Source organism: Leptonychotes weddellii, chromosome 16 (assembly GCF_054177405.1).
Source record: "Leptonychotes weddellii isolate Sample4059 chromosome 16, ASM5417740v2, whole genome shotgun sequence".
In the NCBI taxonomy this organism is placed as follows: domain Eukaryota; kingdom Metazoa; phylum Chordata; class Mammalia; order Carnivora; family Phocidae; genus Leptonychotes; species Leptonychotes weddellii.
In genome coordinates this window covers 14,980,058-15,002,825 of record NC_138384.1, presented here as the reverse complement: position 1 = coordinate 15,002,825, position 22,768 = coordinate 14,980,058, and the positions used below count along the sequence as shown (strand labels likewise).

The following is a 22,768-nucleotide window of genomic DNA, read 5'->3' as shown; positions in this document are numbered from 1 at the left end:
TGGGGCAGACTTTTTCCAAGACGTAATTTTTGGTATTTTCAAAAACAACAGACGTAGTTTAGAGATCTCATCTTGAGACTGCCAGGCTATACAGACACAGGCTTTATTTCAGGTGAGGGTCATGGGTTATGTAGTGAATTCAGCTGCTATTTGTGTAAGCAAGACTTCATGAATAACCTTATGAGGGTCACTCTCTTATATAGGATGTCAATTTTGCTTTAGAAAATGAGCCTAAGCTACAGTCTACAAACTGTTTTTGCAAGAAATAGAGGATCCTGTTAGAAAGGTGGAATTCAGTTTGGGGCATCTGGTTGGCTCAGTCAGTAGAGCATGTGACTCTTGATCTCAGGGTTGTAGTTCGAGCCCCATGTTGGGTGAAGAGATTAAAAATTCAAAAAAAAAAATCTTAAAAAAAAAAAGTAGAAGTCAGTTCTGCCCATTCATGGGTCAAACTATTACATATAACAAGGCCTGGGTATTCCCGTGGTCTTAGATTGCTCCACGAACTTTCCAGTTTATGAAATGGTGACAGACTTTAAAGTGGGTGGCATTGTGTTGTTACAAGACCCTGGAGAGCTGTTTGAGTACAGATTATCCTACTAAAAGTGGACTGGAATCCTGTGTGGTCTCTGATTGCCCCCTGACCCTTACATAAATGATCCATTCTTTGGGATGACATTCTCATCATTCCTCGCCTAGCCCCAGAAACATTCTGGCTCTTTCCTGCCCATTTGCTGGAGCGTTAATGTTCAGGTTCCCTTTCTTACATCAGTATATTTGAAACGTGGTAACCAAATCTCAAAAGCTTCTTCAACACTCCTGTGGTTTTAAATAGATTTCAGATCTGTTTGACTTATTTCAAATTTTTTATCCAATTAGATGCAGCAACCCTGATTTTGACTGCTGAAATAGACAAGTAGAAGTTGGTACTCCAGTTTCTCCTTAACCATCCCATTTTAGGTCAGAATCTTCATGAAACTTGAAGTCAGCCCTTACATTGGCATGCCCCTGTTAAGTTGAATAAAAGCTTATTTACACATCATAGTCAACTCCCAATTTCCACTAATTAGCTCTTTGGAATAAAAATTGATGTTTCTGATAAACTTTGAGACATTTGAACACTGTAAAGTGGCTTCTGAGATTCAACTTAATTTTAGTGCCATTTTATTCTTCAATTTTTGAACATTGATAATCCATATGGTGCATTAGAGAACTCTTAGGTTCTATCTGCTCAAGAGAGGGAATTAATATCTAAGGGACTCCTGTAGGTCAAATGATTACTTACTTGTTCTGAGCCCTGAGCACTTCTTTTGGGGAAACTTTGTTCCATCCTCCGGAACATCCCACTAACCTTGGGGTTTGATGTACCTAGGCCTACTGCCCTGTGTCCCTTATGAAAAACTGCTTTAGGGACTTCACAGATGACAAACCTGAGGCACAAACTAGACCCAGGTCTTCTGGGCTCAGTTGAGAGCTCTTCTCACCATCAGGTTGTTTTTATTTTTTATTATTTTTTTTTATTTGAGAGAGAGAGAACGAGAGAGAGCAAGCACATGAGAGGCGAGAGGGTCAGAGGGAGAAGCAGACTCCCTGCCGAGCAGGGAGCCCGATGCGGGACTCGATCCAGGGACTCCAGGATCATGACCTGAGCCGAAGGCAGTCGCTTAACCGAGCCACCCAGGCGCCCCATCAGGTGGTTTTTAAAGGAGTGAGACTCTCTTTCATGAAAAATTCCAAGTCTAAATTCTTTTTTTTTTTTTAAAGATTTTATTTATTTATTTGAGAGAGAGCACATGAGAGGGGGGAGGGTCAGAGGGAGAAGCAGACTCCCTGCTGAGCAGGGAGCCCGATGTGGGACTCGATCCTGGGACTCTAGGATCATGACCTGAGCCGAAGGCAGTCGCTTAACCAACTGAGCCACCCAGGCGCCCCCAAGTCTAAATTCTTTAAGGCAGCTTCAACTAAAAACTAAGTCTTGGTTGCTTCTGAAAAGGACTGTCACTCCCAGAATCAAAAACGACTAGAACACAACTTACAAACCAAGTCATTTAATTGTGTCTTCGAAGGTAAACAATATATGGAGCTGGATTCCAAGCCCTGATAATGCCAGAGCTCCGGGTACAGAGTTCAGAGGGGTCAGAACTCAGGGTGGTTCTAAGGCTTACGGAATTCATGCATTCCATTTTGCAATTCTGCAAATTGCCAAAAACCGACCTCAAGAGTCTTCTGAGATGGGGGAAATTCAGCTTCCAGTTTGATAGGTAAAACAGTGAAGAGTACCAGTAAGGTTCTGTTTACCTCTCTTCACTTTTCTCACGTGACCTGAAGGCTGAGCTATCGTATCCCCCACGCATGGCAGCCTAAGCTGCCGTTCGGCTGTGAGCTCAGTGCCTCTGTGCACTTGCTTCCCCGCCACAGCGAGGGGGACCCGGGCCAGAGAGCTCTCAGCAGTACAGCTTTTTAACAAGCACTTAAAGTAAAAAGAACCCTCTAGTGGCACACTGAGTTAGTTTATAAGATTTTAATTTACAAATTAAAAAGCTACATGTTTTATTTTTTCTCCTTTTTCTCTTCTTTCTTTCCATCACTCTTTTCCTTATCTTTCTCTTTCTCTTTGTCATCTTTTCTATCCTTTTTGCTCTCTTCTTTTTCCTGCCCTTCTTTCTTTTCTGCATCCCGGTTGGCGATCTTGTTGTTGATGAGGTTGTGCAGGGCGACCACGGAACGGATCAGCGAGGCCAAATACACCACTACCATCTGGTCGTTGGTCTTCAGGTAAAAGGCCTTGACAAACTCCTGGAGGCTGACATCTGGCAGCAGGTTGAAGACGTCCTGTAGCTGGTAGATGATCTGGTGGTTGATGGGCAGCTTGCCCGTGGCCACCTTCTCCAGGTAGCTCCTGATATCCAGAAGCTTGGAGTTCAGTCCCTTTAAACCATGGACCTGGTTTGTGATCCGCTGGGAAAGAGTGCCCACTGTAGTGTCTTTGATGTCTCTGTAATAAGCCAAAAGAAGAAAGGGCAGGAAGAAGCATCAGTATACTAATATTATCACACAGGGTCTTACAATCTAGGCAAACACCCAGCTTTGTGAGGAAGGGCAAGTTTTCAAAAGAAAAATGTTACTTCGTAAACTGCCTCAGTTTTGATTTGGAGGCATATATTTTATCTTTCTTATCACAGGACATTTTTCAAAAAAGAGAACTAAAATGAAACCATCTTCACTTAAAAAAAAAAAAAAAGGCTATCTATTTCGACTCCCTGGTCCTGAAAAGGATGGCATTTTCTCCACCCCCATCTATATGATGTTGTGAGAAGCTTCCATCAGTCAGGACTAACTTTTTGAATTGCAGGGAATCTTATTTGAGAAAAACTATGACCCTTTCGAATAAAGTCAGGGTTATAGTATTTTAAAATAAAACCCATCCTAACGTAGCTTCTCTGCAGACAGCTGGCTACCTTCACTGAAAACAACATACACAGGAAGAAAGCACACCTACATTTCCTTCCCACACGTGTTCCTGTCCCAGTCAACACTGCTGACAAGATGTATTATCCACAGTCATCAACTATAACTCGAGACACTGATCCAAGCCTGGAACCCAGATCTCCCCACTCCTAATAGAGCCTCTTGGGCCACTTATGATTCCGATGCCGTCCTGACGCTCACCGTAACAAGTGCTCGACTCCAACTTCCTCGGCTTCCTCGGCTCCAATTTCACTGGTCACGTGCTCAAATGTTTTTGAGGTTGGAGTTCCATCCTGGGAGAGGAGGCTGAACTATAGTTATTTACTTACAAACACCCTGGCACATACTCCTTTCACACCTTGATTCCTCTGCTTTCAGTCATATCACCTCATGGGTGCATCACTAGGCTTCCCAAGTGTCGGCAGAAATGGGCGAGGTTTGTTTTGAAAGCTCAGCCTTCTAGACTGACACTGCAGTGGCCCTGCTCCCTGTCTCGGAGGAAAATCTTGATAATCCCTTAAGCCCACTGTGGGGATGGACACTTGAGAAAGTCTCAATTAGGATGATTTTTAAAGCATATAGTTCTTCCTAGAACAGGCAGTATACAGAATACGTGTACTGGAGGCAAGCTGATGTCAGATAATCTAACTTTTAACCACCTACTGTCCTTCAGATCAAATGATGCCAGAGCACCAAAACAATGCAGTCAGCATAACCGGCTTTCTGGTGGCCTGAATTAGTCAAAGGGTCCGTTCAGGTATATGGTTCACTGTATCACCTAGTGGCTTCCTGACAGGATTCAGGAGCAATTTTCCTCAGATCTCACGCCAGAAGAGGCTGTACATGGTCTGTAACGGTTGTAAAATGTCTGCAAGGCAGGACAGCATAGCAGTGAGGGCAGACTCTGGAGCCAAACTGCCTGGGTTCCAAGTCTGGCTCTGCCATGCACAAAGGAGCTGAGGGACCTTGGGAAAGTCACTTAACTTATATTAAGCGGTATAAATGTTTGCAGGAATTATTTTTTCCAGGACAGTGTGAATCCTGCAAATGCCATTTTCCTCTTGACTTTGTCTGCTGGAATGGTCAGGACTGCATGGAATGCCTTTTCAGGTGCTCATTTTTCCTCGGCTTCATTTAATATTGTGGCCTTTATCTCCCTTCTGTCCCCTATTTAAAAATCTTGCTTTATTTGTGTGTGTGTGTGTGTGTGTGTGTGTGTGTGTGTGTGTAAGAACCTCTGATTCCTTTTTGAAAAAGGCAGGGTAAAATTAACTTAAAAAGCTGTATCAGGGGCTGCCTGGGTGGCTCAGATGGTTAAGCGTCTGCCTTTGGCTCAGGTCATGATCCCGGGGTCCTGGGATCAAGCCCCACATCAGGCTCCTGGCTCAGTGGGGAGCCTGCTTTTCCCCCTCCCTCTGCCACTCCCCCTGCTCATGCTCTATCTCTATGTCTCAAATGAATAAATAAAATCTTAAAAAACAAAAACAAACAACTGTATCAGACTAAGGATGAAAGACTTACTGCAACAAGGAAATAAATTTTAATCTAAGTTCCCTGGTGGCAAGGCAGAAAGAAAAACAAGAGGACAGAGCTCAGTGCAAGAGACACTTGCAGGGAGTTAACCTAAAATCTTTTCCCTGATTTAAAAACTGAATATAAGGATAAAATCTACATATCTAAATCCAAAGGCAGACTTTATCCTCAGACTTTTGATTCTGGAAATTCAAGATTGAGCTCAAGTGCAAAATTTTATGCTCACAACAAAACATATATTTTCACATCAAATGCTACCCTAGAATCAGTTTAGTTTTCCTGGAACTAAAGAAAAGCTATATTCTGGAACCTCTTTGTGTCTACACCCAAAGCACACGGCAGGTACTGGATGCTGTGGAGCTGAGTATTCAGGTGTCAAATCACACAGATGGGTCTTGCCATCTGGCTCCAGGCAGCTCTGACTCACTCTATTTGAAAACCTGTGTCTCGTCTACAGGGAATGAAAATCTTCAAGGAGAAAGGAATGCTGGCACAGAGGAGCCGAATGGTGGAAACTGCATTAGATTAAGACTAAGCTCACCAGGCTCTGCGTTTACTGTGTTGTGAACATCTCTGGGCAATCATAAGATAATTCTGAGCCTCAATTTCATGTGTAAAAGAGGATTTTAGATTTCTGTGGCCCTCTTTTTAAAATTTGGGGATTCAAAAACTCAAGGGGGAAAGAAACAGTATGAAACTGTTGACAAAAATCAACAACCTATGCTTTGTTAACAGATAAAAGATTTGTTGACTTAAAAACAACACAAAATCCAGATTGTCCAATAAGCAGCGAATCTAATCTCCTTGGCTCACAGCATGAGGACTTACATCATGGACCTCTTCCACTGAAATATATGCTTCTGTGGGCAGTCCCAGGTCCTTTGGCTTCACATCAATGATGACCAGTACCTGGCAGAAAAACACACCTTAGCAAACCACCTCATACCAAGCACATAAGGAACAATCATAGCCATTCTACTGATGATGATTACTGAAGCTATTTCATTCATTCAACCAGAAAAGAGTTGGAATTTTCAGCAAAAATGAGTCTACATTTCATATGATCCCACCATGTGCTCTGCTCTTTACTCCCATCCATCAACAAGCTGAGAGGCAGTATAGTGTGGTTATCAAGCATGAGGAAGCCAGAATCAAGACAGCCAGTTGTTTGATCCTGGTCCCCACATGTATGAGACCTTACTAACAATTCTGAACCTCAGTTTTCTTGTTGTAAGGAGGAGAACCACCCCATTTAGCTACCGAGAGGATTAAGCACTTAGCACATATTTACTGTTACTTAGTAAATATCCTGGGTTATTGTATACTGTACAAAACAAATGAACACAAGCAGTTTATAGAAAAAGCAGTGAAATGATTTGCTACCCGAATCCTTCCTTGGATGCTTATATGTTAGCTGGCAAGGAATTATCATTCAAGAGTTTTAAACATAGAGAGCACTTACTGAGTTAGGGCAGTATCTTTTCATGAGTTCGTTAATGGCGATGTCATTCTTGTGTAGTTTAGGGCCTGTGTGGTACCACCCAACTATTCTTTCTCTGGCTGGGAAGGAAAACATTAGTGAACTGTTACATGAAGATCTATAGAATTCCCTCAAAAAGGGTGGTAAGAACTCTAGCCCTTATGTTCTCTACTTTTTAAAAAGTTCCAGACATCTATTTTAAATCTTGACATACTTGTGAAATCTAAAACTGAAAAACAGAATTCTTAGAAAATAAGCAGTGAGGGAAATGCAGAGATATCTGTGTCTCAGACTAGTTGAGACCAGTCACACATGACACTAGAAAACAAGTCCAAGGCAACATATAAACAAATGCAAGTCTAGGTCACAGAGATTGGAACTGTGAATGTTGTGGGAATAAACATTTCCAAAGCATATGTGGTTGCTATAATGAAATAAAATGAAAATGATACATGTGACAGAGAAATATATTTACCCTGATGGTATTTAAGCTCTTGGGGCAAGTGGATTTTGTTTAATAGTTCTTCACTTTTCTGCTACAGAGGGCTAGATCCAAAACCTAGGTGGGTCTAGCTGGCCTTAAATTGCTACTCTAGTTTCTCATTTATTCTGCCTCATTCCTCTACTACCATTAGTCTTACTTAAGTATAGCTAAGTGAAAGAGCCCTTGACATTAAACAAAGAAAAGGGAATACTAAGAAACAAAAAGACATCAGGGGCATGTTCCTGGGTGCACACACACACAAATACACACACATATAAATCAATGCCACAATGCCTTAAAAAACAAACCAAAACATCAAGACATACCATTGACCTTCTTAAACATTCCATACATGTTTTCCAAATAATCATGGTCTAAAAACCAGACAGAATCATCTTTGTCATCTTCATCAAAAGGGACTAAAGAGAGAGAGAATAAAAAAGTAAGATTTAGTTTAGGGTGCTGGACAGAACTAGCCTAGGAGACCCCTAGGCCACATTGGATCCACCTAAGTGTTTGGTTTGTCCAGCATGGTATTAAAATTATTTTTGAGTTGCTCTCATTAAAAACTGGGAGATTTCATATAAAAATCCAGACTTCCAGCTTCTCTTGAAATTGGAAGGCCTGGCAACAACTGGCTACAGCCAGAGGTTTCCCCCTTTAAAATGGACACATGCTTGTCAGTTTGCTGAAAGCCCCATCACTTCCTAATAGTTCCCTTTGATGAATAACATTACTGCTTGGTCCTTTCAGATACTGGAGTTCATGACCTCTAGTCTAGAGTTCATTCTAGAGCAATTATTTTGTTCTTTGTTGTTACTTTAATCGTAAAATACAAGGATACATTCTTGTAAAGGTTCATGACATTGAGTAAAAGGTAATGGTCTCCATCTCCCCCTGCCAACCCATAACCATGGTTAAACAGTCTAGTGCAGGGATTTACAAAAGACATCAGAGCTGCCTATTTTTATAAAGTTTTGCTAGCATACAGCTAGCCCTTTGTCAACATACTGTCTATAGTTGCTTTCCTGCTACAATACAGGGCTGAGCAGTTGTAATGGAGACCATATGGCCTGCAAATTTAAAATATTTACTATTCAGTTTAGTGAGTAACCTTAAGCCTTCCTCCTATACTTTAGCAATTCTGACAAGAATTTCTGGGTTGTAGTAAAAATGGAAACCACAAAAGTTGTTTTTTTTTTTTTTATTTTAAAGATATATGACATTTTAACCCAGGCTCAGAACGTAAGATTTGTACCTGCAAAACTGTTGGATACGTCGAGTACTTTCTTTTGCCATGACCCCAAAAGCACACCAACAACGCGCTTCTGGTTTCCAACCTTGCCTATTCTGAAGGAGGAAGCAGAAGGTCAGTCTGACAGGCACACAGAGTCATGGACCCAACAATTAGATAGATACTCAATAGGAAATATCAATGGTACAGATACAATTTAGCTTACCTGGGAACTAACCCTACTAAACAAATATAATAGTGTCAGGTTAGTTCTTAATATTAAATTTTAGTAAATATAATGGATAGTTCACCAACTTTGTACATTGGCAGTCTTTACACTGTTAACTGCAAGAAATACATGCTTGGAAAAATTGCAAAGTTTCTAGAACCTGAAAATGGAGAAAATGAACCCCCCCCCAGATATGAAGAGTTTTAAAAAGTTATTTGGTTGGTGTTTGAAAAGTACATTTCATTTAAGTTGTGCTGCCACCTTTAACTTTTTCTTTTGCAGTTTTCTCCTTTAAACTTTCCTCATCTTCCCTATCCTTAAATATTTTCAGAGATAAAGATGCTAAAGTAGAACCACTTTTATGGGCTGGCTTGCCAGTTGTTCTCTGGAATATCTATTCCATGTGGACATGCCCCACTCTTAAGTTCTAATTCTTTGTACCTTCTAGGGGCTCAGAAAATGGGTTCTGACGCTGAGGTACGTGTGTGCCATCTGTGGTCTCTGTGAATGGCTTAATCAGGCACAAGTCAGAAGTGTGCTGGTGACTAATCACACTGACAGGATGGCTGAATGAGTCAGAGTTTACTTCAGGATGTCTACCTACTTGTCAAACCTCTCACGGATACAATCTCATTTCACTGACCTTCATGTAGAATTCTCCTTTGACCACTAGCAAATGAGACACAGACATAATACAACTCCACTTTCAAAGGAAAGACAGAGGCCACTGTAAAACAAACTACAGTTCCTTAACAGTCACTGGTTTCACTGTACTATTTTTCTAAGCATTTGGGCTGGCAAATTTATAAATGCTTACTAAATTTGGGATTTGGGTCAAAGTTTTCTGTATCCCCGGTGGTTCTGATTTTGGGGGGTAATCTTAGGCACTGAATTTCCACACTTCAAAGGAAAGTTCCACACTCATGTGCTTTTCTTTTGGTCTACAAAAATCCATTTGTTTTTTTAAAACCCTACATCTCTTATGACACAGCACCTAGCAGTGTCTGTCTGCACTATGTCCTCCAGATAGAGCTGAATGGTGCTTGTCCCCTTAGCACCTCTAGTATCCAAGGGAGAAAGACAGTGACTACTTACTGTACAGTGGGAATGCACGCATATCCTATTAGGCTGAAGGCTCTACAAAGCAGTGGAACTGGGGACCCTAAACCTCATGGAGTCTTCACCGTTTTATTAGCTATGGTTGAATGAGTAGTTGTACAACGCAAGTTCCAAGAGAACAGGCACTTCGAAACTGACTTTATAGCAGATGCTCCCAAGTGGGTCTTTACACTTGCCAATTCAAGTAATTATCTTGTAAAAGTTATGAACACGTGTAACAGGTCCAGCGGGATGAACAGCTCCAAAACAAGGGAAGGGAAGGCGGAAGAAACTCTGTGGATGTTTCAGCTTATTCATTAATGCCCAAAGCAACTAACACTCTCATTTTTAAAATAAAAGCTTGACACCTAATCTACACTTTAAGTTACCGTCAAAGCAGATGCCTGCTTAGAAACCACAGCTCTTCAAGGGAGCCCTTCAAGGCGCTGAGACCAAAATTTTGGTGACAGCTTTCAGAGGCATAGAAGCGCAAATCTGTAGGGCTTTCCTACGAGGCACCGAGTCTTGTTGGTGAAAAGGGGCTGACGAGGTGACAGATGGGCACGAGGCCCGGGGGATCAGAGCTAAATGAAGCTTCCCCCCCATACTCTGGCAGCGTACGGACTTGGGTAAAAGGAACGTGCAGTCCAAGGCGCGGAGTGCCGGCTGGGGGCGCGGGACGAGGCGGGGTGATTTAGGCTTGGTGATCCGAGGCTGGTCCGGGCCCCTCGGGGAGTCAGTGCCACCCCCCGGCCCTTCAGCGCCCCGGCGGCCGCCGCGCCGTCCCAGCGTGCCAGTGACTCAGCAGCGGCGATCACGATAGGCCGCCCCGCGCACCCGCTCACCGGTTGAAATGATCCACCACACTGAGCAGCACCAGGGGGTGAACTACCACCTTCTGCACCGCCAGCTCCGGCATCGCGACACACCCCGCCCGCCAGGCCCCGCTCCTTGCGACCCGCAAACACCGGCAGTAGCAGCGACTCTCGCGGATCCTCCAGGCCCGGCTCCTCCTCTTCCGGCTCGGCCGCCGCCCCGGTCCCCCTTTTCCGCTCCCAGAGTGCCGCGCGCGCCGTCCCGGATTTTCGCGCCTGCTGCCATCTTGAGGAGGGGAAAGGCCGGAGCAAGGTGGGGCCCAGCTTGGGTGACTCGCTACGAGTTTCCCTGGTCTTCGAAGCTAAAGGGGCAGTGGAGACTGATAAAGGTTGATCTCCTGGTATTGGGCCCGCACCGTTACCTGCAGCGGCTTTTCGCTTTAGTTCTTTCCCAGTTCACAGCCTCCCCCCCGCACCCGGTTTGAAGACTAGAAAAAAGTATTAACTCATATTTCCACCACAGAAAATGTTCACCTTTGTTTCAAGCCAGAATATTCCAGGGTTTCTCAACTTGAAATCTTTAGCATTAGGGCACGTCGTTGAAGTAGATTTGGTAATTTATCTCATTCTTATTACCGGGGAGTTAACCCTTAGTATTTCCTATGGACACTTGGCAGATAACCTGTCTTTATATTTTTCTCCCTGTTTATATTACTACCATTTAATTAGGGCTAGAAGAATTCAGTTTGTGCCTCGAGTCAGATAATTCAGGTTGATTTTCAAATGAAAGCTTAGCTAAGGGTTGAAGTAAGGGTAAAAACTAATTCGAAATATGTTTTGGTATTTAGCTAGGAAAGAAAAAGGAGGACTAAAGTGGGTAATGCGGGAGGCAAAAACTTAAACGTATTTGCAGAAGGAGGCAAATTATTTAATTCCATACAGGTTTGTATTTCTAATTTTAAGTTGCTGTTTGTGTAAACAAAAACAATACTTAAGCAACTTGACTTATTTGCTTATTGTTTGCCCTGTCCTTTTTTTTTTTTTTTTAAGATTTTATTTGAGAGAGCATGAACGGGGGTGGGGGGGGGCAGAGGCAGAGGGCGAAGCAGGCTCCCCGCCCAGCAAGGAGCCCGAAGTGGGACTTGATCACAGGACCCCTGGATCATGACCTGAGCTGTAGGCAGGCACTTAACTGACTAAGCCGTCTAGGCGCCCGTTTGCCCTGTCTGAACAACTTTTACCTTCCCCGTAGCACCTGAGGTCACATCTGACCTCTCTGAAGAATAACCAAGAGACTTTTGCTCTGAATTTTGGTCTCCTTCCACTGTAATCAGGGAGCTTTTGATAATTCTTATCTGGGTTCTACCCATCAGTTTCATTATATGTACTCTTCCTAGTTTTGGGAACATTGCTTTGGATTTTCCTCATTCATTTTCATGTTTTTGATTTGGCTAGTAATGATAGCTACTACTTAAGATAACAACTTTAAGATAAAGAAAATTTAAGTCAGCCTCCATTATGTGATGTGTTAAAGCATGCTTGCTAATTGTTTAGTGCCTGATTCAAAGTAGATATTCTTAAACTTTTTTTTTTAAAGATTTTATTTATTTGACAGAGAGAAATAGCAAGAGCTATTTCAGGAACACAAGCAGGGGGAGTGGGGACGGAGAAGCAGGCTTCCTGCGGTGGAACAGGGAGCCCCATGCGGGGCTCGATCCCAGTACACTGGGATCATGACCTGAGCCAAAGGCACACGCTTAACGACTGAGCCACCCAGGCGCCCCTTAAGCTTTTTTTTTTTTTTTTAAGAGTTTATTTATTAGAGAGAGTGCACATGCAGGAGGAGAGGCAGTTAGAGGGAGAAGCAGGTTCCTCCCCCCACCCAGCAGGGAGCCCCAAGTGAGACTCCATCCAAGGATCCCAGGATCACAACCTCCAACCAAAGGCAGACACTTAGACCGAGCCACCCTGGCATCCCCAAAGTAGATAATTCTTGTTTCATCTCTTGTATGATGCTATTCAACACAGGATAGACATGTATCTGTTATGGAAAGAGCTTGGAAGGATTCCCTCCCTCCAATTTTGTTATGAAAAATTTAACAGGTATCAGAAGATCAAAGATAGGTTTTGATTTTTCTCATGTGTCAAATAAGACTTAAGAATTGGAGTCTAAAGAAAGCTTTATTTTTTTACTAAAATATGTAAAGAGTTTAAAGAAGATGGCTTGAAATCATAAGGAAGGTATTTTCTGTCTTGCCCCCTCCGTTTTTAAATGGAACTGTCTTGAAATCATACTTCATATTGTAGCCACTACAGGGGGCTGAATTCATTCAGAGGAATGCAGAAGGAGGTATAGGAAATCCACTTTCTTTTGTTCATTGAATTCTGGACTTAACTTGAAGAGGACCTGATGAGACCTTAAGGATAATACATTTTCCTCTCCTTTGATCATCTTTGTTTTTCTTTTTTTTAATGTTAAATTCTTTTTCCAGATTTAAATTAATATAACATTGTGTAAGTTTAATGTGTACAGCATGATGATTTGATACACATATATATTGCAAAATGATTACCACAATAAGGTTAGTTAACACCTGTATCACCTCACATAATTACCTTTTGTGTGTGTGTGTTGGGGGGGGGTTGAGAACATTTCAGATTTACTCTCTTAGCAACTTTCAAGTGTATAAACCAGTATTGTTAAGTATAGTCACCATACTGTACATTATATCCCCATCTTATAACTGGAAACTTGCACTTTTCCACCCATTTCTCCCACCCTTTCAACCTCTGGCAACCATTATTCTACTCTCTGTAAGTTCAGCTTTTTAAGATTGCACATATAAGTGAGATCATACAGTATTTGTTTTTGATGGATTTCACTTAGCATTATGCCTTTATGGTCTATCCGTGTTGCAAATGGCAGGATTTCTTTCTTTCTGATGGCTGAATAATATTTCATTATATATGTGTAACTTTTTTTTCTATTCCTTTTTTCCCCCATTCATTCATTTTCTTTATCAATTCATTCATTAATGGACACTGATGTTTTTTCTATGTCTTGCCATTATGAATAATGCCACAGTGAACACAGGAGTACAGACATCTCAGATAGTGATTTCATTTCCTCTGTATCTGTAGCCAGAAGTGGGCTATAACTAAATAAACTACCATAAATCATATGGTAGTTCTGGTAGTTTTTTGAGGCATCTTCATATTTTTTTTCATAGTGGCTGCACCAATTTACATTCCCTTTAACAATGCACAGGGGTTCCCTTTTCTCCTTGTCCTTGCCAGCACTTGTTATCTCTTGTCTTTTTGATAATAACCATGTTATTATTGTGTGAGATGATACCTCATTGTGGTTTTGATTTGCATTTCCTTGATGACTAATGTTGAGCATCTTTTCATGTACCTGTTGGCCATTTGTATGGATGGAAAAATGTCCAGATCCTCTGCCCATTTTTAAATATTATTATTATTTGCTATTGAATTGTATGAGTTCTTCATATATTGTGGATATTTACCTCTTATTAGATATATGGTTTGCAGATTTTTTTTTTCCATTCCATAGGTTGTTTATTTTACTGTAAAGAAGGTTTTTAGTTTGATGTAGTCACAGTCATTTATTTTTGCTTTTGCTACTTAACGTTTTTGGTGTCATGTCCAAAATTTGTCAAGATCAGTGTCAAGGATCTGTTTCCCCTATGTTTTCTTGTAGGAGTTTTACGTTTTCAGGTCTTAAATGAAAGTCTTTAACTCATTTTAAGTTTATTTTTGTGAGTGATGTATTTCATTCTTTTGCATGTGACTATCTGGTTTTCTCAGCACTATTTAATGAAGAGACTATCCTTTCCCCTCTGAGTATTCTTAGCTCCCTGTCAAATATTGACCACTGAACTCTCATTCTGTTCTATTGGTGTATGTGTCTCTTTTTATGCCTACCATACTATTTTGATTGCTATAGCTTTGTAATAAAGTTTGAAATCAGGAGGTATGATGCCTCCAGCTTTGTTTTGCTCAAGATTGCTTTGGCTATTTGGGGGTCTTTTGTAATCCTTACAAATGTAATCCATACAAATTCTAGGATTGTTTTTTTCTATTTCTGTGAGAAATGTCATTGGAATTTTGGTAGGGATTGCATTGAATCTATAGATAGCTCGAGCAGTATGGACATTTTAACAATATTAATTCTTCTGATCCATGAGCATGGGATATCTTTCCATTTATTTGTGTCATTTTTTTTTAAAGGTTTTATTTATTTACTTGAGAGAGAGAGAGAGCGTGAGAGAGAGAGAGAGAGATCATGAGCAGGGGGTAGGGACAGAGGGAGAAGCAGACTCCCCGCTGAGCAGGTAGCCTGATGCGGGACTTGATCCCAGGGATCCCAGGACCCTGGGATCATGACCTGAGCTGAAGGCAGATGCTCAACCGACCAAGTCACCCAGAAACCCCTATTTGTGTCATTTTTAATCTTTCATCAGTGTCATAATTTTCAGTGTACAGATCTTTTGCCCTTGGTTAAATTTATTCCTAAGTATATTGTAGTTTTTGATGCTATTGTAAATGGGATTGTTTTCTTTATTTCTTTTCCAGATATTTTATTGTTAGTATATAGAATCCCAACTGATTTTTTTTTAATAAGCATGTTTTTTAAATTTATTTTTTAAAGTAGGCTTCACACCCAACATGGGGCTTGAACTCACAACCCTGAGATCAAGAGTCACATGCTTACTAACTGAGCTAGACAGGAGCCCCAGGATCCCAACTGATTTTGTATGTTGATTTTGTATCTTGCATCTTTACTGAATTTGTTTATTCTAACAATTTTTTGGTGGTCTTTAGGATTTTCCATGCATAAGATCATCTGCAAACAGAAACAGTTTTAACAGTTTTATTTCTTCCTTTCTGATTTGGATGCAGTTTCTTTGTTTTTCTTGCCTAATTACTCTGGCCAGGACTGTGTTGAAGAGGAGTGGTGAGAGTGGCCCTTCTTGTCTTGTTCCTGATCTTAGAGGAAAAGCTTTCAACCTTTCACCATTGAGTATGATGTTAGCTATGGGCTTGTCATAGGTGGCATTTATTATGTTGATGTATGTTCCTTCTATACTCATTTTGTTGAGAGTTTTAATCATGAAACAATGTTGAATCTTGTCAAATACTTTTTCTGCATTTATTGAGATGATCATATGGTTTTAATCTACTAATGCAGTGTATCTTGTTTATTGTTCTCTGTGTGTTGAACCATTCTTGCATCTCATATATGAATATCACTTGATTGTGGTGTCTGATACTTTTAATGTGCTATTGACTTTGTTTTGCTAGTATTTTTGTTGAGAATTTTTGCATCTGTATTTATCAGGGATATAGGCCTGTAGTTTTCCGTGTGTTATTCTTATCTGGCTTTGGTATTATGGTAATGCTGGCCTCATAAAATGAGTTAGAAGTGTTCCCTCTTCAATTTTTGGATGAATGTGAGAAAGATTGGCATTAATTCTTCCTTAAATGTTTGGTAAATTCAGTGATGGTTTCCCTGAAACCATCTGGTCTTGAACTTTTCTTTGTTGGGAAGTTTTGATTACTGCTTCAATCTTCTTTTATTAGTCTGCTCAGATTTTCTGTTTCTTCATGATTCAGTCTTTTCTTCTTTTTATAATTTTTTTTTTAAATTAAGCTCTACACCCAATGTAGGGCTTGAACTCACAACCCCAAGACCAAGGGTCGCATGCTGTACTGACTGCGCCAGCCAGGCATTCCCATGATTCAGTCTTGGTATGTTTCTGGGAATTTATCTGTTTCTTCTAGATCATCCAATTTGTTGATGTGTAATTGTTCATAATAGCCTCTTTTTTTTTTTTTTAAAGAATTTATTTATTTATTTGACAGAGAGAGACACAGCCCGAGAGGGAACACAAGCAGGGGGAGTGGGAGAGGGAGAAGCAGGCTTCCTGTGGAGCAGGGAGCCCGATGTGGGGCTCGATCCCAGGACCCCGGGATCATGACCTGAGCCGAAGGCAGACGCTTAACGACTGAGCCACCCAGGTGCCCTCATAATAGCCTCTTATGATGCTTTATATTTTTGTGGTGTCAATTGTAATTTATCCTTTTTCATTTCTGATTTTATTTAATTTTTCTGCTTTTTTCCTAGTTCAGCTAATGGCTTGTCAATGTAGTTTGTTGTTTAAAAAATAGCTTAGTTTCATTGATCTTTTCTCTTGTTTTTCTGGTCCCTATTTCTGCTCTGATCTTTGTTATTTCTTCTGCTAATTTTGGGCTTGGTTTTCTTCTTTTTCTAATTCCTTGAGGTGGTTAAAGTGAGGTTGTTTATATGATATCTTTCTTTCTCTGTCTCTCTCTTTCTTTCTTTCTTAGACAGGGACGGGGGAGGGGCAGTGGAAGAAGGAGAGAGACAATCTTGCACAGGCTCCATGCCCAGCACAGAGCCCAATGTGGGTCTCGATTTCACAACCCTGAGATCATGACCAGAGCCGAAATCAAGAGTTGGATGCTTAACTGACTGAGCCACCCAAGCGCCCCTGAGAACTTTCTTTTTTCTTAATGTAGGTATTTATCACTATAAATTTCCCTCTTACAATTGCTTTTGCTATATCCCATAAGTTTTGGTGTGTTGTGTTTCAACTTTCATTTGTTTCAAGATCTATTTTGATTTATTTTTTGATGTTTTTCCTTTGAACCATTGGTTGCTTAGGAGGATGTTGTTTAATTTCAAATGCTTGTGAATTTTCCAGTTTTCCTCCTTTTATTGTTTTCTAGTTTTATGCTGTTGTGTTTGGAAGAGAATCTTGGTATGCTTTCAGTGTTGTTACGTTTGCTAAGGCTTGTTTTGTGACCTAACATATAATCCATGTTCCATGTGCCCTTGAGAAGAATGTGTGTTCTGCTGCTGTTGGGTGGAATGTTCTGTATGTCTGTAAGGTTCATTTCGTCTAGATTATAGCTTAAATTTAGTAGGGAACTGGTGCTGGGATGGGCTGGGGGCCTGAGGCCACAGGAGCTGGTCTGGTGTTGGGGCTGGCCAGGAGCCTGGGTTTGTGGGAGTCCACTTGGAGCCTGAGTTCATGGGGGCTTGCTGGGAGCCTGGGGTCATAGGAACTACCTGGGGCCACAGGAGCCAGCTGAAGGTAGGGTGGGTTGGGAGCCTGGGTTTGCGGGATTTGGCCTGTTGGTGCGGGCCCAGTACTGGGGTTCATGGTGAAGTTGGGTGCTCACTCTTCTCTCCTTCCCTCACAAGAAGGATGTCTCTTTTCCTTTAAGCTACCCAGGCTTGGGGGAAAGGTGACAGGAGTAATGTGAAACTATCTTTCCCATTCTCTTCAATGCATCTTTTCTTATTTCTGTGTCTACCCAGGTGCTGTAACCCTTTACTTTGAATTCTTACCTCTTGTGAGGGTATTTTTGCATGTGGATAGTTGTTCAAATTGATGTTTCTGGGAGGTAATGAGTACTAGAAATTTCCGTACTGCCATCTTGTTCATATCTTGTCTTTCAATTTTGGGAGATAGCTCCTACAGACCCTAGTATTTTGAAAAAGTTTTTATTTTTGTTAATTCCAGAACATGGAACACTGGTCCTATAAGCATGGCAGCAATACTTTGAACTTTATAGTCCCTATTTATCATCTTATTAGGTTTGGAAGAAAAAAAATTATACTTAGCAGACTTACCACCTTCAGCCTAAGCTGTATTCATTGCTGGTATTCATCTTTGGAAATTTTGGCAAACCTGGGTAGGCCCACTAGAATTCTACTTGCATATATCACTGAGAAATCTGCAGTGGGACTGTTCTTTTTTTTTTTTTAAAGATTTTATTTTTATTTTGAGAGAGAGACAATGAGAGACAGCATGAGAGGGAGGAGGGTCAGAGGGAGAAGGAGACTCCTTGCTGAGCAGGAAGCCCGATGTGGGACTCGATCCCGGGACTCCAGGATCACGACCTGAGCCGAAGGCAGTCGCTTAACCAACTGAGCCACCCAGGCGCCCCGCAGTGGGACTGTTCTTAAGGGAAGAGTTAGATGGATCCATTTGACCCAAATGCTAAGCCTTAGTCTTTGGAGGAAGAGCAGTGATTCTTGAGAATGTATGTATCTGCCACTCAGATTTGACTAATAGTTCAGCCTATCTTGGACTTAAAGCTGAGGCCAGAAAGCCACGTTGGGTAAGTTTTATGAGAAGATTGGAAGAGTTTCATAAAAGCTCTGTGAGACATTTATGCACGAGTAGTAGCACTGCTTATAGTATTTCTCCAACAGTGTAACCCGAAAAGATGGAGAGAACCCTTCGTACCCACTTGGCGGTTTTGGCTTCTTGAGGCACTGGTATTGGAGCAATGGTGTTAGCAGGAGACTGGAGTCTGTAGAAGGTGGTGGTATCTAGCAGTGTTAGCAGGCCTGGAGGCCATGGAGATATACAATAGATGGGTCAGAGCGGGAAGAAATAAAACCAAGGAAACTACAGGCTCGCTATGTGCGTACACAACATCCCTGGGACCTTGACAAATACTTGGGGTGGGAGAAACAGTAAAGTTCTGGGTTCCTGCAATAAGTAGAATGCAATGGCCAATGAACAGTGATTATATGTGTATATAAGATAGTATTACATATTCAATAAATACTGCCTAAAAATAGCTCTCTGCTTATTATAAATTAGATACATAGCTCAAGGCCTCTGTTGATCATTTGAAAAAAATTGTGGTATTTTTCTAAGAGGAGGCCTTTAGATTTTTCTGTCATCTCATAATAAAAGTAAGAAAACAATTTAAAAATTCTAGTACTTTATTAATCAAAGTCGGTGACATACAAGAAAATAGGAAATGAAAAAGTAAGACTTTTAGAAATAATATATACAAAGGCAGAAAGCATTGTAGGGATATGTATGTGTGTCTATGTGCATTGGACTGTGATTATGTTATAATGAACTTGTCTATCTGTTCTAATGGAGGCTATTGTGTATGTGCAATGGAGGTAGTCTTTGGAGAATTATTAATGTCCTTTCTGTCTTTTGCCTTTTCCATACAAAACATTTGCTCTAGGTTTTAGGAGGCTTCCATCTGTGGGGAGGGTGTGGGTCAAGAAGTAAGTCAGAGAGAAAGACATAATATTTAGCTTCTGACACACACAGTTGGGTTATTCAATAAGTTAATAGCTCTGCAAGCCAGAGCATTGTCTTCAGAGATAATTTTCTAGATCTTTTTACTCTTTTTGTTTCCAGCCTAGGTTGGAGATCTCAGTTCACTAAACTATAGGGTCCTCTGGTAGTTTAAGGAAATGCTCTTTTTACCATTAAGGCATAGGGAGAGTCAGGAAGAATGAAGATACAATGTAAAGAAGGTAAATTTCCTGTCAAGGGAAGTGAAGGAAGAACATGAGAAAGGTGGCCAGATGTGTTTCACTTTTCCTTTCTTTGGGCTTTGTCTCATTGTCTTGGGAAGTGGGTGGTATGTTGAATGAGTGGGAGTATGAGAGGGCAAGGAAAATTTTCTCTCTTGTGCCTTTTTGGGACTCAGAGAGATCTTAGATTGCCCTGCATCTAGCTGGGTACAGCCACATTGATTTAATTGTACAGTGACCGCGGTGGAATGAAGGTTTTCAGGTTTGGCTGCCTGTGCTAATACTGCTGTGGTGTGGACATAGGATTCTCTCTGCCTGCAGTGTCTTTCCCTCTGTTACCTGCTTAGAGAACCCCTACATCATCCTTTGGGTCTCAGTGCAGGAACCTTCGTGAGGACATTGGCCCTCAGGACAGTTAGACTCAAGTATTTGACATGTGGTCTGTTCTTGGACTTATTGTATCATTTAGTCTCTTTATTTTTGGGCTCCCACAATAGAATGACGATTCCTAGAGGACAGAGATTTTGTACTGTTCCTTTTTGGATCCCAGGGCAGGCTAGTGCCAGAATAGCACTCGATAATGAACATTTGTTGAGTAAGTAAAATTCTCAAAGCCAGGCTTTTAGAAACTTCTTATAATTTTGTGTTTTACTTTTGATTCTTTCCCGGAATGCAGGTAACTTAACATTTGAATTGCCAAGAGGTCTATACAAACTGTGCTGACCTTTCAGTTGATTCTGAATGTTTTTTTTTTTTAAGATTTTATTTATTTATTTGAGAGAGAGAGAGAGAATGAGAGAGAGAGAGAGCACATGAGAGGGGGGAGGGTCAGAGGGAGAAGCAGACTCCCTGCTGAGCAGGGAGCCCGATGCGGAATTCGATCCCGGGACTCCAGGATCATGACCTGAGCCGAAGGCAGTCGCTTAACCAACTGAGCCACCCAGGCACCCGATTCTGAATCAAGTTTCCATATTTTTGAGTAAGCCTATATGTATAAATATCATAGGCTGGTTTGCAAGTAAGGCCCTCAATTTGTGTATTGCCTTCTACTTACAATTTAACCTTTTCAGGGGTGGGTTTTGTTTTGCTACATATTGAACTGTGATGTGAGGTTTTTTAGGAAGTATAAGAAATACCAAATACTAATTTAAGTACTCACTGAGTACTTAAGTATTAATATGAAATATTAGTAGATAATGCTTCAGGAAAAAGGCTTGGAAAGAAATACACCAAATCGTTAATAGTGGTTGCCCCTGGGTAGTAATGACAATTAGTAGTGTATTGCATTTTCTTTTTTTAAAAAGATTTTATTTATTTGTCAGAGAGAGAGAGAGAGAGTGCACACAAGCAGGGGGAGAAGCAGGCTCCCTGCTGAGCAAGGAGCCCGATGCGGGACTCGATCCCAGGACCCTGGGATCATGACCTGAGCTGAAGGCAGATGCTTAACCAGCTGAGCCACCCAGGCGTCCCTGCATTTTCTTATTGTTCTGTTTTTCAATTCTTCCGTAGTCATATATTCTTATTATTGTTATTTTTGTGGAATTATATTGTCACATTAGCAGGGCAGAAGAGCACAGTGGTTTAATAGCACAGCTTTTACAATCACACAGTCCTGTGTCCACTTCGACATCCTGTTTCCTCATCTGTTAAAGTGGATGATAATATACCTACTGATGTACCCATGTTAGCCAGACAATTCTTTGATTCCCTCTCTTTATTTTTTTTATATCTTTTGTAGATTTTTACTTTGTGGTTGCTGTGAGGCTTATGTAAAACAGCTTATAGATACAGTAGTCTAAGCTGATAACTACAACTTCATTTGCATTAAACTACCCTTCTACTCCCGCCTCCAACATTTTATGTTTTTGATGTTACACTCCACATCTTTTTATATTGTGTGTCCATTTACAAGTTACTGTAGCTATAGTTATTTTTAATACTTCTGTCCTTCAATCTTTATAATGGAGTTAAATGATTAACACACTGTCACATTAGAGTATTAGAGTATGGGCATTTGACCATATACTCATCTTCACAGGTGTGTTTTCTTTTTTCTCATATTTTCATGTTACTAATTGGAGTCCTTTCCTTTCAGCTTCAAGGACTCCTCTCAGCATTTCCTGTAAGGCAGGTCTACTGTTGTTACATTCCTCCAGCTTTTGTTTATTTGGGCAGGTCTTTACTCATCTCTCATTTCTGAAGGATATCTTTACTGGGTAAAGTATTGGTCAGTGGGTTTTCTCTTTCAGAACTTTGAATGCATCATCCTTCTCTTTCTGGCTTGCAAAGTTTCTGTTGAGACATTCACTGATAGCCTTATGGGGCATTCGCTTATATGTGAAGAATTTTCTTGTTTTTTGCTGCTTTAAAATTCGCTCTTTTTCTTTTAGACAGTTTATTATAATGTGTTTTGGAAAAGATCTCTTTAGGTTGAATTAGTTTGGGGACCAACGATCTTCATGAATTTGGATGCCCAAATCTCTCCCTAGATTTGGGAAGTTCTTAGCCATTATTTCTTTAAATAAATTTTTTGCACCTTTCTCTCTTTCTTTTCCTTCTGCATAATGCATAGGTTGTTTCTTTTAATGGTATCCTGTAATCCCTTAGGCTTTCTTCATTCCTTTTCATCCTTTTTTCTTTTTGCTCCTTTGACTGGATAATTACAGATGATCTGTCTTCAAGTTCACTGATTCTTTCTTATGTTTGTTGTGTGTGTGTTTTCTTTTTAAGATTTTATTTAAAAAAATTTTTTTATTGTTATATCACCATACATTACATCATTAGTTTTTGATGTAGTGTTCCATGGTTCATTGTTTGTGTATAACACCCAATGCTCCATGCAGAACGTGCCCTCTTTAATACCCATCACCAGGCTAACCCATCCTCCCACCCCCTCCCCTCTAGAACCCTCAGTTTGTTTTTCAGAGTCCATAGTCTCTCATGGTTCGTCCCCACTCCAATTCCCCCCCTTTATTTTTCCCCTCCTGCTGTCTTCTTCTTTTTTTTTTTAACATATATTGTATTATTTGTTTCAGAGGTACAGGTCTGTGATTCAACAGTCTTGCACAATTCACAGCGCTC

The 22,768-nt window shown here is 40.8% G+C and overlaps 1 protein-coding gene and 1 long non-coding RNA gene across 3 annotated transcripts in view; one reads left to right on the top strand and one right to left on the bottom strand.

Annotated features, from left to right (window-relative positions):
- Positions 1-2,032: 2,032 nt before the first annotated feature.
- PSMD7 (proteasome 26S subunit, non-ATPase 7) lies at positions 2,033-10,550 on the bottom strand. The gene is made up of 7 exons (XM_006742526.3): positions 10,372-10,550; positions 8,224-8,315; positions 7,292-7,384; positions 6,464-6,561; positions 5,830-5,910; positions 3,670-3,761; positions 2,033-2,995 (listed from the first exon to the last, which is right to left on the bottom strand). Exons 1-7 carry the CDS (start codon positions 10,443-10,445, stop codon positions 2,551-2,553), a joined length of 975 nt encoding a protein of 324 aa, XP_006742589.1. The 5' UTR covers positions 10,446-10,550; the 3' UTR covers positions 2,033-2,550.
- Positions 10,551-10,595: 45 nt separating this feature from the next.
- LOC115944040 (uncharacterized) overlaps positions 10,596-22,768 on the top strand; it is an 892,253-nt gene continuing 880,080 nt past the window's right edge. Inside the window, exon 1 of one of the 2 annotated variants that reach the window (XR_014140818.1) lies at positions 10,596-10,654. This is a non-coding gene — a long non-coding RNA (uncharacterized LOC115944040). The remainder of the gene's footprint in view (positions 10,655-22,768) is intronic. The other variant, XR_014140819.1, reaches the window with a different exon arrangement.